General features: G+C 40.6%; 1 protein-coding gene across 12 annotated transcripts in view; it reads left to right on the forward strand.

Moving 5' to 3' along the window:
* The window catches only part of heph (polypyrimidine tract-binding protein 1 heph), a 365,110-nt gene that overhangs the window by 212,024 nt on the left and 138,982 nt on the right, over positions 1 to 14,104 (forward strand). For 7 of the 12 annotated variants that reach the window (XM_067358872.1, XM_067358873.1, XM_067358871.1 and 4 more), the window contains one exon: positions 1,641 to 1,694. The exons of the other annotated variants lie outside the window; for them this stretch is intronic. In XM_067358872.1, coding sequence (XP_067214973.1) covers positions 1,641 to 1,694 — 54 coding nt within the window. The remainder of the gene's footprint in view (positions 1 to 1,640; positions 1,695 to 14,104) is intronic. 12 annotated transcript variants of the gene reach the window in all.

Below are 14,104 nucleotides of genomic sequence, written 5' to 3' on the forward strand. Positions count from 1 at the left end.
GGAAGGAGGAAAAAAAAAGTAGGCAGTCGTCAAAGTTGCGTGTCGACAGCGGTAAAACGCTATCGATCCACTCACGGTATTTATGTAAACACGTGCCCGAACCACGTCCAGCAGGATTTCTTTTCCGTTCGTTCTCCTACCTTTATCGGCACATTCTCGCGGGTTTTTCTATTATCGCGTCTATCATTCGTGCACGCGGACGATCTCGCTTTACGATATTCGAGAGATTCTGCTCTTTTATTAGTTTTGAAGTTTTCCGACAAGTTTTTCAGTTTTACACGCGCTCGTGAACTGTGCCATGCGTGCGATAAACTTGTAAACTCATTTAATACTTGTTTTTACGCCATGTGTCGTTGCGCGATGTAAAATTTGCAAACTTTTTTTTGTAATTATATATAAAAAAATTGCGTGTAAAAAGTTTTACGGTATTTCGTTTATTTCTCCGCAAAAGTTCATTTTCTCGCGTGTCGTGACACTTTCGCGCGACGTAGCATTTTGACGACAAGGACTGACCACGATACAGGCTATGCACGACGCAATGACAGCGCAAAAGTACACGCTGACGTTTATATATAACGTGAGGCGGATTTTCGCCATGCGCACTAACGGGAAATTAGGCTGTCCGAAGCGACTTGAGCAAACTGTACGGCATATGTGTGATTTGGTCGATAGGTTCGCTTGTCGACGTGTTAATCTGGCTATTAGGTGGCGCGACCGACCTATCTCGCGAACTCAGACCGTGTGTGCCAGATGGCACGATCGAGATAGCTCACTGTGCATCCCGCAAAGCGCATCATCGATATTTGCCCTCTAAGCTTGCGCTTTTATCCCGTGAATTAACTCGCGGAGATGCGCAAGCGCTTTAATCGCCAATAAAAATTTCAACCTGTAATGGATATGCGACGCGATGAAAAACGGAGATTTTTTCGAATTTTATTAGTCCGAAAAGGAAGAAAATCTTTGATAGATCGCACAATAATTCCGTCAAGCGGAATCCAGTTTTATGGGTCTCCTCTTGCAATGCCCGCTTTGTCTCCGCAATGTTTTACGCGCTCAAACTATGTCGCTGCGAAGTGATCCGAACCATAACTCAAAACAGTAATTAATCAAGCCTAGCAGAAATGTAATTGCCGCGTCGATGGCAGTCACGAGTTTGTTCGCAAAAGCGCGCGTGCTGTTTGACGCGTCGCAACTTGGAAAGTACGGAATTGCGGGGCGATAAAGCAGCAAGGATAGAATTTATGCTGCAAGTAAGGAAGATAATCAAATAAATGGAACAAAACTGTGAACATTGTTCGTACACGGATCGATGTAACAGTAACTTTTTAGAATGCTAATTTTAGTGCGTTAATTAAGCATTTCAGCAACTTCGGAAGAAAGGCTTTTTTCCCACATAAATAATTTTATTGAATCTGAATAATGCTATTACTTACATGCATAGACATTAGTGCAACTTATGGTTTTTATTTTTTTACATCTACATTTTTTACGTATATTTCAACATCTCTAAAAAAAATTGGAATCTTTAAATGTTTGACGTTTATACTTGAACACACTAATATTTTTAAATAATTCAAAACCATCGCTTTGATCCCTGTGCCAAAGCACTTATCTCTCCGTTTTTCTTTTTCGTGTTCCAGGTGAGTGTCCAGGAATTCCAGTACCCACGCGGGACGGGCGCGTCCCTGACGATGGTAAGCCATAAAGCCAACGTATGCCGTCGTTTTATCCGCGTATTACCACCCATTCGCCGAAAGGCTCTTTCCCAGGACGATGTAGTCTGCAAAGGATATAGGAAGAGGTCCTAATATCTCGCAGGCACACATCCGTCTTAATTAACGTCGCGATACATCTCGACTTCCGCCCAGACCGCCGCCGCCGCCGCCGCCACGGCATTCAGTTTAATATACGCTAGCTTACTCCTAATAATCTCGCTGCACGACAAAAATTATGGCAGAATTTAGCTCGTTTCCTTCTGCATTAATTTCGTATTATTTTGCGTTGGGAATCTCTTTCGGAAACTGCCAGAAATTACACACATACAACCGGGCAGATAGAATAGTATTTTATTACATTTAATTTTAATATAATGATGCTAACGCAAATTTCTTTTTTTACACGTGTCACATTCCCGTCATATTTCCGTCACATCTCGCGCGTCTGCCTTCTGCCGTATTATTGTTGTAATTTTAGTTTTGTAATTATCTTGTAATTTATAGCATTAATTATCGCGAAATATTGTTAAATACGTGCACTTTACAAAATCGCCGACTCATGCGTTCCAGTTGTGTGCAATATACGTTTCGTAATTTAGTAAATTTGACGTGGATTCGGCCGTGCAGTTCTTTAACGCATTAAATATAAATGGCAATTCTGCCGGGACGTATAATCACACGCGAATCAATCGTTTTAACGCGATAATAAATATTGGCGTCGATGTTTTATGTATTGAAAACAACAGTTAGTCAATGCCAATATTTTCCATCGCTCACACAGCCTGTATATTAAGTGGATCTAATGCGTCAATATAACTGCGGTCCAATGCATTCATCCCACTGACGTCATGACGCCTTTATTAAGCGCGCTTCCAGCGCGATAAATCGCCATTCGTGTATTCCGCTGCTAATTTTCGTAAAACGCGAAAGATCCTGCGACGTTAATCAAATACAGTGGCTTAATTAATTAAACTTTTATGAAAACGCCGTGCAAACAGTTAGTAGATCCGTTTCCGCTTTGCCGTCATCCGGGATGGTCTTGCCAAAGATGGTCGTTGAATAAAAATAAATTGGATACCGTCGTTAAAGCCACTCTCTATGCATTTTCAAGTGCGCGCTAATGCAGTTTTGGTTATTGCGAGTAGACTCAGCGTTAGTTTTTATATCCACGTTGAAACGATTCCGGATAAGCTTTTCTCAACATCAGTTCATATCGCGCCGAGTACCTTGCGATGAAAAGGAAAAGCCCAGCCTCGTGGAAAAATGTGCAGCCTCGCGGAAAATCGTCGAGGCATCGCGCATGTTGCGAGAGCGTGTCGCGGTTAATGAAATGAGTTTCGACGGGCGAGAGGAAATTTTCACGCAAATAACAACACGCGAGTGTAACGAGTGCAAACGCGCCCCGGCTGTTTCCCGGAAGAGAAATCGACCTTTATTCAATCACCCTCTTTATCTTCACTCCGCCCGTCTTTACCACCGTGAAATAAGAGACGTCCCGTGGGCGACAGTGACGAATGTGTTTGTATATCGTCAGGCCGGTCGTCGGGGATGTCACACGAGAACACGCAACGCACGAAAGAGTGTCGCGAGGGGGTTGAAATGGTGCTTGGAACGTTGGGTATGACATACACGTCAAATAAACTGTAGAGAATCTACGTTAATATCGAAAGGGAAATAGGATTATATTTTCAGTGGCGTGCGGATTTATTTATCTTTCCTTTTTTACATCATGCTTTGAGATTGCATTCTCTCTTTTGCTCTTTATTCTCTCTTAATAGTATTTTTATATTTGCGGGGAATTATTTTTTATATATAAATATTGTTACGATTCTCTCTATCCTTTCGTGTAATGTTTATTCACGTTCGAAGGCAAAGAAATTGAAAGGAAAAAATTGAACACTCTGCTTTTATTCCGTTCAGCGCTTTGCGACAGAATTTGTTGTAAACTACTGAAGTGCTGTATTTCAATTTGCGGGCAATCGTAAATGATTTAATCGTTCGGTTCTTTACACTGCCGCACATTTTATTGGTTTTTATTAATTCATTTTTCCCGCGTATCATAAATGCTGATTTAAAAAAAAATATATAAATATACATCAATTTAATCCAATAAAATATAATAAGGAAGAAAAGATAGATGAACTAGAATACGCCATTGAATCGGTTATTAGCTTTCGTGTGCATTGAATGTTTCTAAAATTTCTATAAAATCCATCTCGTTCCAGACAGTTCCACGCTATATAGCATTGCGTACACGGTACATTACACAATGGATTTAACGACGATCGCGATTGTTTTAAAATGTAGCGCTCCGACTTACGATCTGCATCTTCCATGCGACGCGACGCATCGGCTTATCTTTATTCCGCGCGTAAACCTGCGGAGCACGGGTCTTATCAACGAGTAAGCTTCCAGCTATCGTTAAAGCGCAACATGCCTCCGGCATGTTGGTGAACAAGCTGACCATTAGCATTTATTCTCTTGTTATAAAACTCAAGCTCTTTCTCGTTTCATTACTGAAAACTTTTTCGCGTTTGAATCATCATCAGTAATTTCGAGTTTCTGCCTGCATTATTACAAATGCCCGTATGACATTTATGCGATTTGTGTGTGCCCGGTTTTTTCTTTCCCCCCCCCCTTTTTTTTTTTTTTTATTTTAGTAAACTTTAATATTATTTTTATTCTGATATTTTTTTCTGCCAATCCTTTGGATGCTCATTAAGAAACAAATTAGAATTTTTTTTATAATCTACATCTGCATAAATATACTGCAATTTCGAGATTAATATTAGTGATAGTGATAATTTGCATATCTCAAATGAAGGATTTAACGCCTAAATACAGCATATTAATAGTAATTATTCACCAGTGTGAATTGTTAATAATATTGGTGGAAATCGGGACCCGACTATAATCTGAATTAATGTTTCCAGTTGACAGCGACGTGTTCGTACAATATTCCGAAATGAAATATTCACGCGATAGCCCCGCATCCCTAAAATTCATATCTGGTCCACGTGCCATAGAAAGCGTGCTTCTCTCTCATCTTCGGGCGATTTCCTGCGTGAGAATGCCTCTTCGCGAAGTGTTTCCTCTGTGAAGCGGAGCCCTTCTTCTCTCGAGACTTTCGCCTTTGTGCCGTGAGCTTGTTCACCAGGACATCAAAGCGTAACGTGGAGCACGGCGGTTTCTCGCTCTCGCGATTTCCTGACCGGTGAATTTTCGAGGACATGATGTACGTAAACCGTTTCTGCGAGCAAGTGCCTTGACACTTACAGCCCATATAGCTCTTTAATCAACTCTCTATACATCCAGCGAATGAACATTTTTAAGGAATGTCCCACAAAAAACGTCATAATTTATTTTATCTATATTATACTTTACAGTTTTATCTTATTTTTATTATAAATAATATACTTTAAACAAAAGAATGTCAATTCCGAGGAGATCAAATATTATACGTTAAAGACTAATTTGTGCAGTAGATAAAGACATTGTCTATCAAGACCAGACAATGTATTATCTACTGCGGCCGCAATTTCACTTGTTGTCAAAACAGCGTTTCAACAATAAAGTGATAAAATTTTTCTAAATTGTAGGATATGCATAAAGTATTCTTTTTGAGCGAATTTCATGGCATTTACTCTATGTTTTCATATTATTCGTATTTTAACCAAATTTTTTCAGTTGTTAAACAATTTAGATACTTTAGTAACACACTCGTGACTTCTATTTAAATTAAATTTACCAAAGTTATTTTTCTTTTAATTTTCGCATATATTCGTACCGAGATGACGCATTCTAAGTTTGTCGGCATATCGCCGAGGTAGAACGTTACGTTGTATGATGGATTACTTTCACTCGCGCGCCGGCTGCCGCTGCCATTGAGCGGCTCATCCGCGAATACGTCACTCTGGCGCGAAAATAGATTCCGCGCGATTCACCGCACGGAAATATCATTCGTTCGTCGGCATCGGAAGCACATTGGAAGCACCGGAAATGGGCGGGAACGGCAAAATATATGAAAAGTGAGATAGAGAACCCACATCTTAGAATTATCGATATGCGAACAATAAAAACAAATATAAAAAAATTCACCGGAAGCATTAAAAATTAATAATAGGATGCAATTTTTTTCAAATTGAAGCGTAATAATCTCTAATAATAATTACAGTCTTGAGATTATTAAATTTGTTTAAATTTTGAAATTACGGAGAAAGTTTCTTTCTTTTTTATTAGATTTTTCGCGAAGAAAGCTCGTCTCTAACAAAAGATTTAACTCTAATACTAGTTTTTACATTGACTTTTCTACCGGCAGCTCGTACGCGCGAGCGCGTCATCCTGAATCTCCTTCGTGTCTCAGTCAGTCGAGGGTGGCTCGATCTTTCGAGCGGCACGACTCAATTACCATCTCTGTGACGCGTGAAAATAGCTCGTCTCTCTTTCTCCAATCCTCGCGTAAAGGCACGTCCTATTACACTCGCCCGGCTTGCTTGTCGAGTCGCATTTTTCAGCATTGAGCAGGAATCAAAGCTACTATCACTTCCTACGCCCTACACTCGATCCGGTTTTCTTCTTTGTAACGCGATTAACGATTCGTGATTTATGGCTTGGTACTTTTACACGGAACTCAGCATACGCGTAACGTCAGTTTAAATTAACGTTTTCTCTTTTGTAATGCGAACCAACAACCCGTGATTTATCGCTATCGTCCGTTGCTTTCATTAGATAATTTGGCACAACCGTATTTGTATAACATAGCTGTGTTTTCCTATTTATACTGCAAATCAATAACATTATTAATTATTATTATTTATTTGGTATTATGCGATAATATTAGTTTATTCTGCAATTATTGCGAATAAAGTGTTGGCACGAATTATATTTACATTATTCTTACAAATCGAGCCAATATCTCAGCGCAAAATTAATTATTATTATATAGAAAGTAGTTCACATTCTCTTTTGTGTGCGGGACAAGCTTGCATCGCTCTATAAAACTTCATTAATTTTGCTCAAGAAGAGAAAAAAAATAGGATCGCTTTAAGCGCTTGAGATTAATTGTGAAACACCGGAGAAAATAGCAGTTATGACGGTTTCCTAAAAAGGACGTCGTGTTTTTTTTCCCCCGAGACAACCGCTGTGCTTCTTTAGGCGCGCTTTATAAATGGGATATTGTCGCGAAAAGGGCATCATAAAATGGTCGTTGCGGAAAGTCTGCTCTGCGCGACGCACCGCATTTCCGTGGCATAAAATCCAGAAACACAAACGTCCCTGATCCGCGTATGCACAAGCCGTTTGACATTCCGCTGTTTTTCTGAATATCGTTAACGATATTGATGGGATTTCTGACAAAAGTTCGCCATTCAGAGCCTCAATGCAACTTCGTGCAAATAGACTCTAACCTTTTTTACGCTCGAAGATAACTTTCCACTTGTTTTACGAGTTTGAAATGCCCGTAATGACGTCTACGGCAAACATCGTACGTACATTTTCTTTTCAAAAGATCGTATAGGGATTAAATTAAAAAACTCGTAAACCACCGTTATGACTCATCGTTATATTTCTTTAGGGGCGCGAGTTTTTCACTTTAATCCGATTTTACTCCCTATTCCTTCGTTATTATTATACGTCAGAAAGACGATAAAATTTTCGCTCCTATTGGCGAAATATTGCGGTCCGTTGGTGGGATTCAAAGATCCTCATTTTCGAAAGAAAAAAAGAAAAAAAAAAAAAAAAACACTTAATACGCAATGCACGTGCGCTCCGCGAGACGCGAGATCGCGCACGGCGGAAAGAATTACGCACATCCGGGTACGTCGAATCTCGAAGTTCTCGTGGTAAATCCGGGATTGCGGGATCGTGCTGCATGGTGTTGCGCGCCGATCGAGACAGATAAAGTGAATTTCTCGGAGTTAGAGGGCACGGCAGAGCAAGGGGTAGGGACAAGAGGTGTGAGGGGGTGAAAGGGAAGGGGCGACTGGGCGCCGATCGAGGCTCGAACACGTAACCGCCGTGTTATCTATTAGCTCTCCGCGTGATAAACGATTCGCTTCCTTCCACGCGAACTTCGCACGTAAATCGCCTGGAAAAGGATAAGCCCCGCGCATAGAGCGCGCCCGGTACACTCTCGCTCTGACCTCGCGCCGTCGATTTCCCGATCTGCTTTTTTAAACATCGTATTTCTTTTTTTTAGCCCCGCCGCATCGAGTCTCACTGTTCTCTTATTTTTTTTCTCCAAAGTTTAACCGTACGAAGTAGGAACGTATAAAACAGATGTCCCCGGTGCTCGGACATTTAAGAGCTAATCGTTGAAGACACAATGTTTTCTGTATCAAAGTAATATTTTTTCATCTTAAAATTAAGATTATTAATTGACAGCCAATTAAATATTTTCAACAGATGTCGGATATACATACGTCCAGACATAATGTAGAATACTCGCAAAAGGTACTTTTTAAGTGAAAAATTCAGAAATTTATTTCAAAAACTGATCAAAAGTGCTTCTTTTTGGTGCTAAAAATCACTTGCTTTTTGTAAAACTGTTAGTTAATTCATATTACTTTATGATATAATTTTAGCTTATTGTATTAATTATTATGTAATTAAGTATTACACAACGATTCTTTCGACATACAAAATTAATTTACTAATGTCCTTTTTAAATATTACTTTTAGGTTTTATAATATATTTAAAAAAGTTAAATACTAACTATTTTGTTATATATAATTGAAGATTGGAACTTGTTGACTGTTTCGAAAATAATTTGCGATTACATGTTTTACTCCCAAGGGCAATCTGTAATTAAATTGAGAAGCACAAATTACTACGCACCAATTACACAGGGTAATTCTGGCGAACATGGGTCGTGTGTCAAATTTATTTTTGCACAACATTCCGTAACACTTTCACAACTGCAGCAGCGTTTGTTACAGTTGGAGAAGCGTGAGGGGATCGTTGTTCGCGGAGGAAAAAAAAAAAGGGTGGATGGCTCTTTGAGTTCTCGTTTCAAAGAGAGATCAAAAGTTTGATGATGTCACGCGGGCAATCCACTTCCGGCCTCATTTACTAAATCGACTGCCCAGTCAAAGGAACAAGTTTCAGAAGGACCGGGCAATAAATATATCTGTTTATAGGCGTCTAAAGGAGTTTCGCGAGTCATCAGAAACTCGAGACCTCGAACTCCTAGTGAAGTTCAGTGAAATAGAACTTAGAATCATATATATTCTATAGAATAGTCTAAAGATATAGAATATTGCTATATGTCGCTATCTTCATCAATGAAGGGGCTTGAAAAAAAGAGAAGAGAAAGAGATGAAAAACGGGGAGAAAAAGACAGAAAAGAAAGGTTAGGATTTGTTGACAATCTTACGAATTGATTGCAAAATTTGTATTCTGTTGGTTTGCTTAGCTTCTCGTAATTTTTCAGTATTATTGGAGCGCGATTGTCATCGCTTATTTCAGAAATAAGTCGTTTTCTACATAAGTCGTCCTTAATCTTTTCTCCATATTTGACAAGTTACGGGTTTGTTATATTAATCGAGGCACGTGGTCGATGGAGCGAGCGCGACTCTCGGGAAATCGAGATATTTCATTAACGAGGCATAAGTATCCGCGTTTAGATAAATGCCGATCTTGCGTCTCTCGCGACGGGGAATGCTTCATTATTAAATGCGAAAGTCCGTTTAAAGTGCGCTCCCTGCGCGACCGCCAAGCGTAGTTCGTTAATAGAAACTTCCAAGCGTCTCGTGCAAAATTCATTTTTGCGGCTGATTGGTAAAGCAGCTTTTGTCAAGGCTTAACTCGTGCGCTACATTTATAGCGATGAATCTTTCATCGCGCATGGGTATTTGGAATCCTTATGTACGTTCGGGGAGAAGCGAAAAACAATGTTAATTATTAAAATATATTCGACAGCTTATCATTAATAGAGCACGTAGAACAAGGAAGGAAGAGGAGACGATTGATACGGAAAATTAGGAACAGGGTAATATAATTATTCTGCAATGCGTTTATATCCATAAAAGCAGATTGCTTTTGAGGAATCGTTGTTCTTATTCAAATCACTTTCTGACGAGGAATCTTTTATTTTCGATTATCTCTTCAATTATCGAACGTACTTACAAGGATCATCACGTCTACGATCTTTCGCGCGGCAGATTGGACAGGATCGTGGATCAGATTCGAGGGGTCGAGTTCTCCATTTAGTAAAGAGGGGTTTGAACCGACAAAAGGGTCACCCGACGCCCTTAAGACCTGCACTTTGCTGTACGTCGCGCAACCCCAATGTCGCGCGGAAGGTATTTATTATCAGAGGAAGATAAAAGTTATTTTGCACCGGGTATATTTTCTCTCCTCCGCGCTCCGCTGGCATTGTCCGCTTCTGAGCGCTTTAGCTCCGGCTTCGAAAACGATCGGCGCAAACTCGGCGACTTTTACACCGTTAAAATCAACCGTCGACTTTTCCGCGCCGGCACTCTTTCGACGAGATAGATCTTCTCGCCTAGCAAATAAGAAATACGATGCGATGAGACGTGTATGAAATATTCATGTTTGCGGGTTTATTGTGAAAAAAATATCATAAATCCTGAGATATTTGTTCTTTTTTGTTAGAAAAATTCGGTGATCCTTTTTAGCAAGAACTCTTAATTGAAACTCTTAGTTTTGCCACTTTCGTAGTTCTTAATATTAAATACTTCGAGAACAGCGTTACATTTTGTTGAATTAAAAGTCCGCTTGAAGATGAGCAAATTTATACCATAAAAAATGAATTCTTTGTGTTGTGAAAAATCAAATTGTCTATTATTGACATACTTCAGAATTTCAATCGTTTCGATTCAGTCGTCGCTCAACCGTCGTGAAGGATACTTGACGCAGACAAGCATCCCAATCTGGTTTCCTCTCGTTCTGCCTCGATTCCTCTGGCATTCATTCTCGCCAGGCGCGCGAGGTGTGCCCCAAAAAGATAACCGTACATACTCAGTTTCTAGTTAAATGTAGTAGACGCTATGCAAACGGGGCTAACACAGTATTATAGTTTCGCCAGATAAGGACACAATGCTAGAGAGAGAAAGAGAGAGAGAGAGAGTGGGACAGAAGCATTTAAAGATTCAAAAATGTACATTTAATTAAATATACGAAATGTAAACCGGTGAAAGATCGCTCGCAATCGCGTAATCGCAGTACAATGAGGTAAATCGCGTGTAACACTTTTGCCGTTAGAATAAAAAGTGTGAAAAGGTGAAAATGACGATGGGGCTGAAGAAAGCAGAGAGGCGGAAAAGAAAAGCTGCCACGACCATCGTTCTTCACGTGCTACGTGAAAAGCCGAGTACTTCTTCGCGTTTCCACCCCCGTTGACATCGCTTGCGAAGCGTTAAAATAGCCGCTTTTAAGTAACAATGAAAGCGGGCACGTCGGTTGTTGTTAATTGCATCAAGGCCAGTTGCAAAATGCCGGGCGACCGTGTCGGACGGGCGTTATTCAACGAGTCGTTATATACAATACATTTGCCGCACTGGGATAGACATTATCGCGATTTAATTCGAAATATATTCTATAATCTTCCGTCGAAGAATAATACAATTCTCATTGCGATTTTGCATACTCTGAATCTTAATAAGGCGCGTTTAAAGAATCAATGACATTGATACTTAAGTGAACTTCCGAATAGGAGATACGTTCATATTTGTGATTGTTACAACGCATCGTATTATATAATACTTCTTGATGAGCATAGAGCCGATAATTTCTAAGCACACATTTTAACAATATATTTTACCATTTAACATCCTTGAAATCAAACTTATTAATGTTCAATATCGAATGTCACGACAATTTTCAACATTACAGTGCCGTTAGTTATACATTTGGACCGATTTATGCGTACGGCAGAGCGATACATCGATTTTCCCTCATCGGATTGCCACCCCTATTTATCCGATATGGTTTGAAGGATACCTCAGTTCGGGTTCATTCGTCTTCCCGATCCCATTACAGCTGCCAGTTAGTCATTCTCGTTTCTCTTCAATCTCCATGACATACATAAGTTCAGCAGTATTTTACAAATCGCTCGTAAATCTTTTTCCATTTCGGGCGCCTCGATCCTTTATGCGCTGCACTTGTTGCCGTAATACGTATAATGGGCGCCATCGCGATTTTAACCTGGCGCTTTTCCGGTAACCATAATTTTTTCTTTTTTAATTCGCGATACCATCTTGGAATTTTACCAAAGTTCGAAATATCGCTCCTATAAAATATCCTACCGGAAAGTTTGAAACGGCTTTGTGAAACGCAACTTTTTTTACAGCTGGCAATTTCATTAGGGTTAGGCTTTGCGAAGAATATAAGTATACCGTTTACCTTCATTAATTAAAAAAAAAAAAAAAAGTTTAGCCTGACCGTTTAAATTGCGCGCAACCCTCTGGGAAGCCGCATGCCATAATTCAATAGACTTCCGTGTAAAAAATGAGGAAGAAATTTATCGCGATACCGGCGGCTCGAAGTAAGGTCTTTCGACATCTCTAAGCGTCGATGACGTTTAAAGCCTTCGGTTGTTGCGTAGATCAGCAATTCACGGCGGTCTGTGCTACAATATTTGCATGCACGTAAAATATGCATGCGCATTTGCATTATGCAGCCCACATATGTTATCACATTGCCTACGGGTGGCTTTTGACCTTATAGGCGATGTAAATCCTTAATCAGCTACGCGGGGTTAATTTCGATGTGACAAGAAAACAAGGCGTTACGATAAAGCGGCACGGTATAATGCGGCTCTTATACGTAGGCGTATGAATTGCTATGCTAATGTTGTCTAAAGAATGCAACGTCGATTATAATTTTAAGAACAGATTATACGTCGCGGATAATACGTCAGAGAAACTTAGTGTTTCTTTGAGAGGAGATTGTTGGGGAAAATAGAGGGGATATTATTATCAAAGAATGAAGATAATTAGGAGATTAATCGAGGGAACGTTGCGCGCAAAATGGTACACGTCTCGCACAATAATCCCGCGTCCGGTTATCTCCGGCCCGCATTACATTAGATTAATTAAATTCCCGCGATTAATTGGTGTTCATCCATACATTCGGATACGTATAATAAAATTTGCCGGCGCGAGTAAATTGCCCGCCGTTGTTCGCGTAATTGCGCCTTGCGCGCGGAATAAAGTTTCGGCAATCACCGGCGCGGAATTTATCGCGTTAAGGAAACTCGTCCGGAATGACGATCATTCGCGAGATAAACACGCGCTGGATTGGATTCTCTATCTGATTTTTCGTCTCTCTTCTTCGACGGCGTGCCATCGACCGAGGCAGGCTTTACACAGAGATTTGCCCGATTCTGATATAGGCCGCAATTGCGAACGGGAGTACAGGGGGAGCAGGAAATATTAATGTGCTCATTAGCAGTGCTTCATATTCATGGCATGAAAATTCGTTGTTAATTATGTAACGGGCTGCTCATTCACGAAATCGGACAAAACGGCCGGCGAAGCCGATTATCATAAACGGTAATCGACTATACCCGACCGCGGTTGAATCGAATATATTGGGAGTGCCATCATTTTCACTGCCTGCAAAAGCGTTTACTCGTTAATGAACGCGCCGAACTATTTTCGTTTTGCGGCAATGTAAATCAATAGGACTCTCATTACGCGACATTAATTATCTTAGCAATTTGGAGGATGACTCGTATTTTCAGCGATCTTCGTCACGTTGAAATAAAGAGATATTTCAGAAACCTAAAATCTCTCTCTCTCTCTCTCTCTCTCTCTCTCATATAAATCATCTCTCGAAATTCCCATCATCTCCGTGGAATGCGTAAAGTCTTCGCGCAGTGCCTTCGCGACTTCGTGAAAGGACCGTCTCGTATTTAACGCGACTCGCAATTAAGCGAGCGCCCAGCGGTCCCAACAATTTTAACGAAACGCGGATTTTCGTCGAGCACGGCTGATGCCCCTGTCTAGGGAAGGAAGGAAGGGAAAAAAAGAAAACAACGGTCGAGGCTGCACTTCGCGCCAGATTTGTTGTTTCTTTTCTCCATCATCCCCCCCGTCTTCCCCAGCCTTGCCTCCGCCGTTCTTTGTTTTTTTTCTCTTTTTTTTTTTGTTTCTTCATCCATTCACATTAATCACTCTGGCGAGAGAGCGCGAGAGTAGTCCTCTTCTCTCCGCTCTCTCACTTTCTCGTTTTGTTCTCGCGCACGCCGTGTTGCAACTGCTACCTTAATGGGTTTCCCCAACTTGAAACGAAGCAGTGGATTATGGGGCAAACCTATCAGAAACGCCGCGATAAACTTCGATAAGGTCGACTTAAATTACCGGGTGAGGGGGGGGGGGAGGGGGCACTTGCCTTTCTTCCTTTCCATCCAGCGCGACGTTTTTTT

This window comes from Linepithema humile, chromosome 7 (genome assembly GCF_040581485.1).
Source record: "Linepithema humile isolate Giens D197 chromosome 7, Lhum_UNIL_v1.0, whole genome shotgun sequence".
Classification (NCBI taxonomy): Eukaryota; Metazoa; Arthropoda; class Insecta; order Hymenoptera; family Formicidae; genus Linepithema; species Linepithema humile.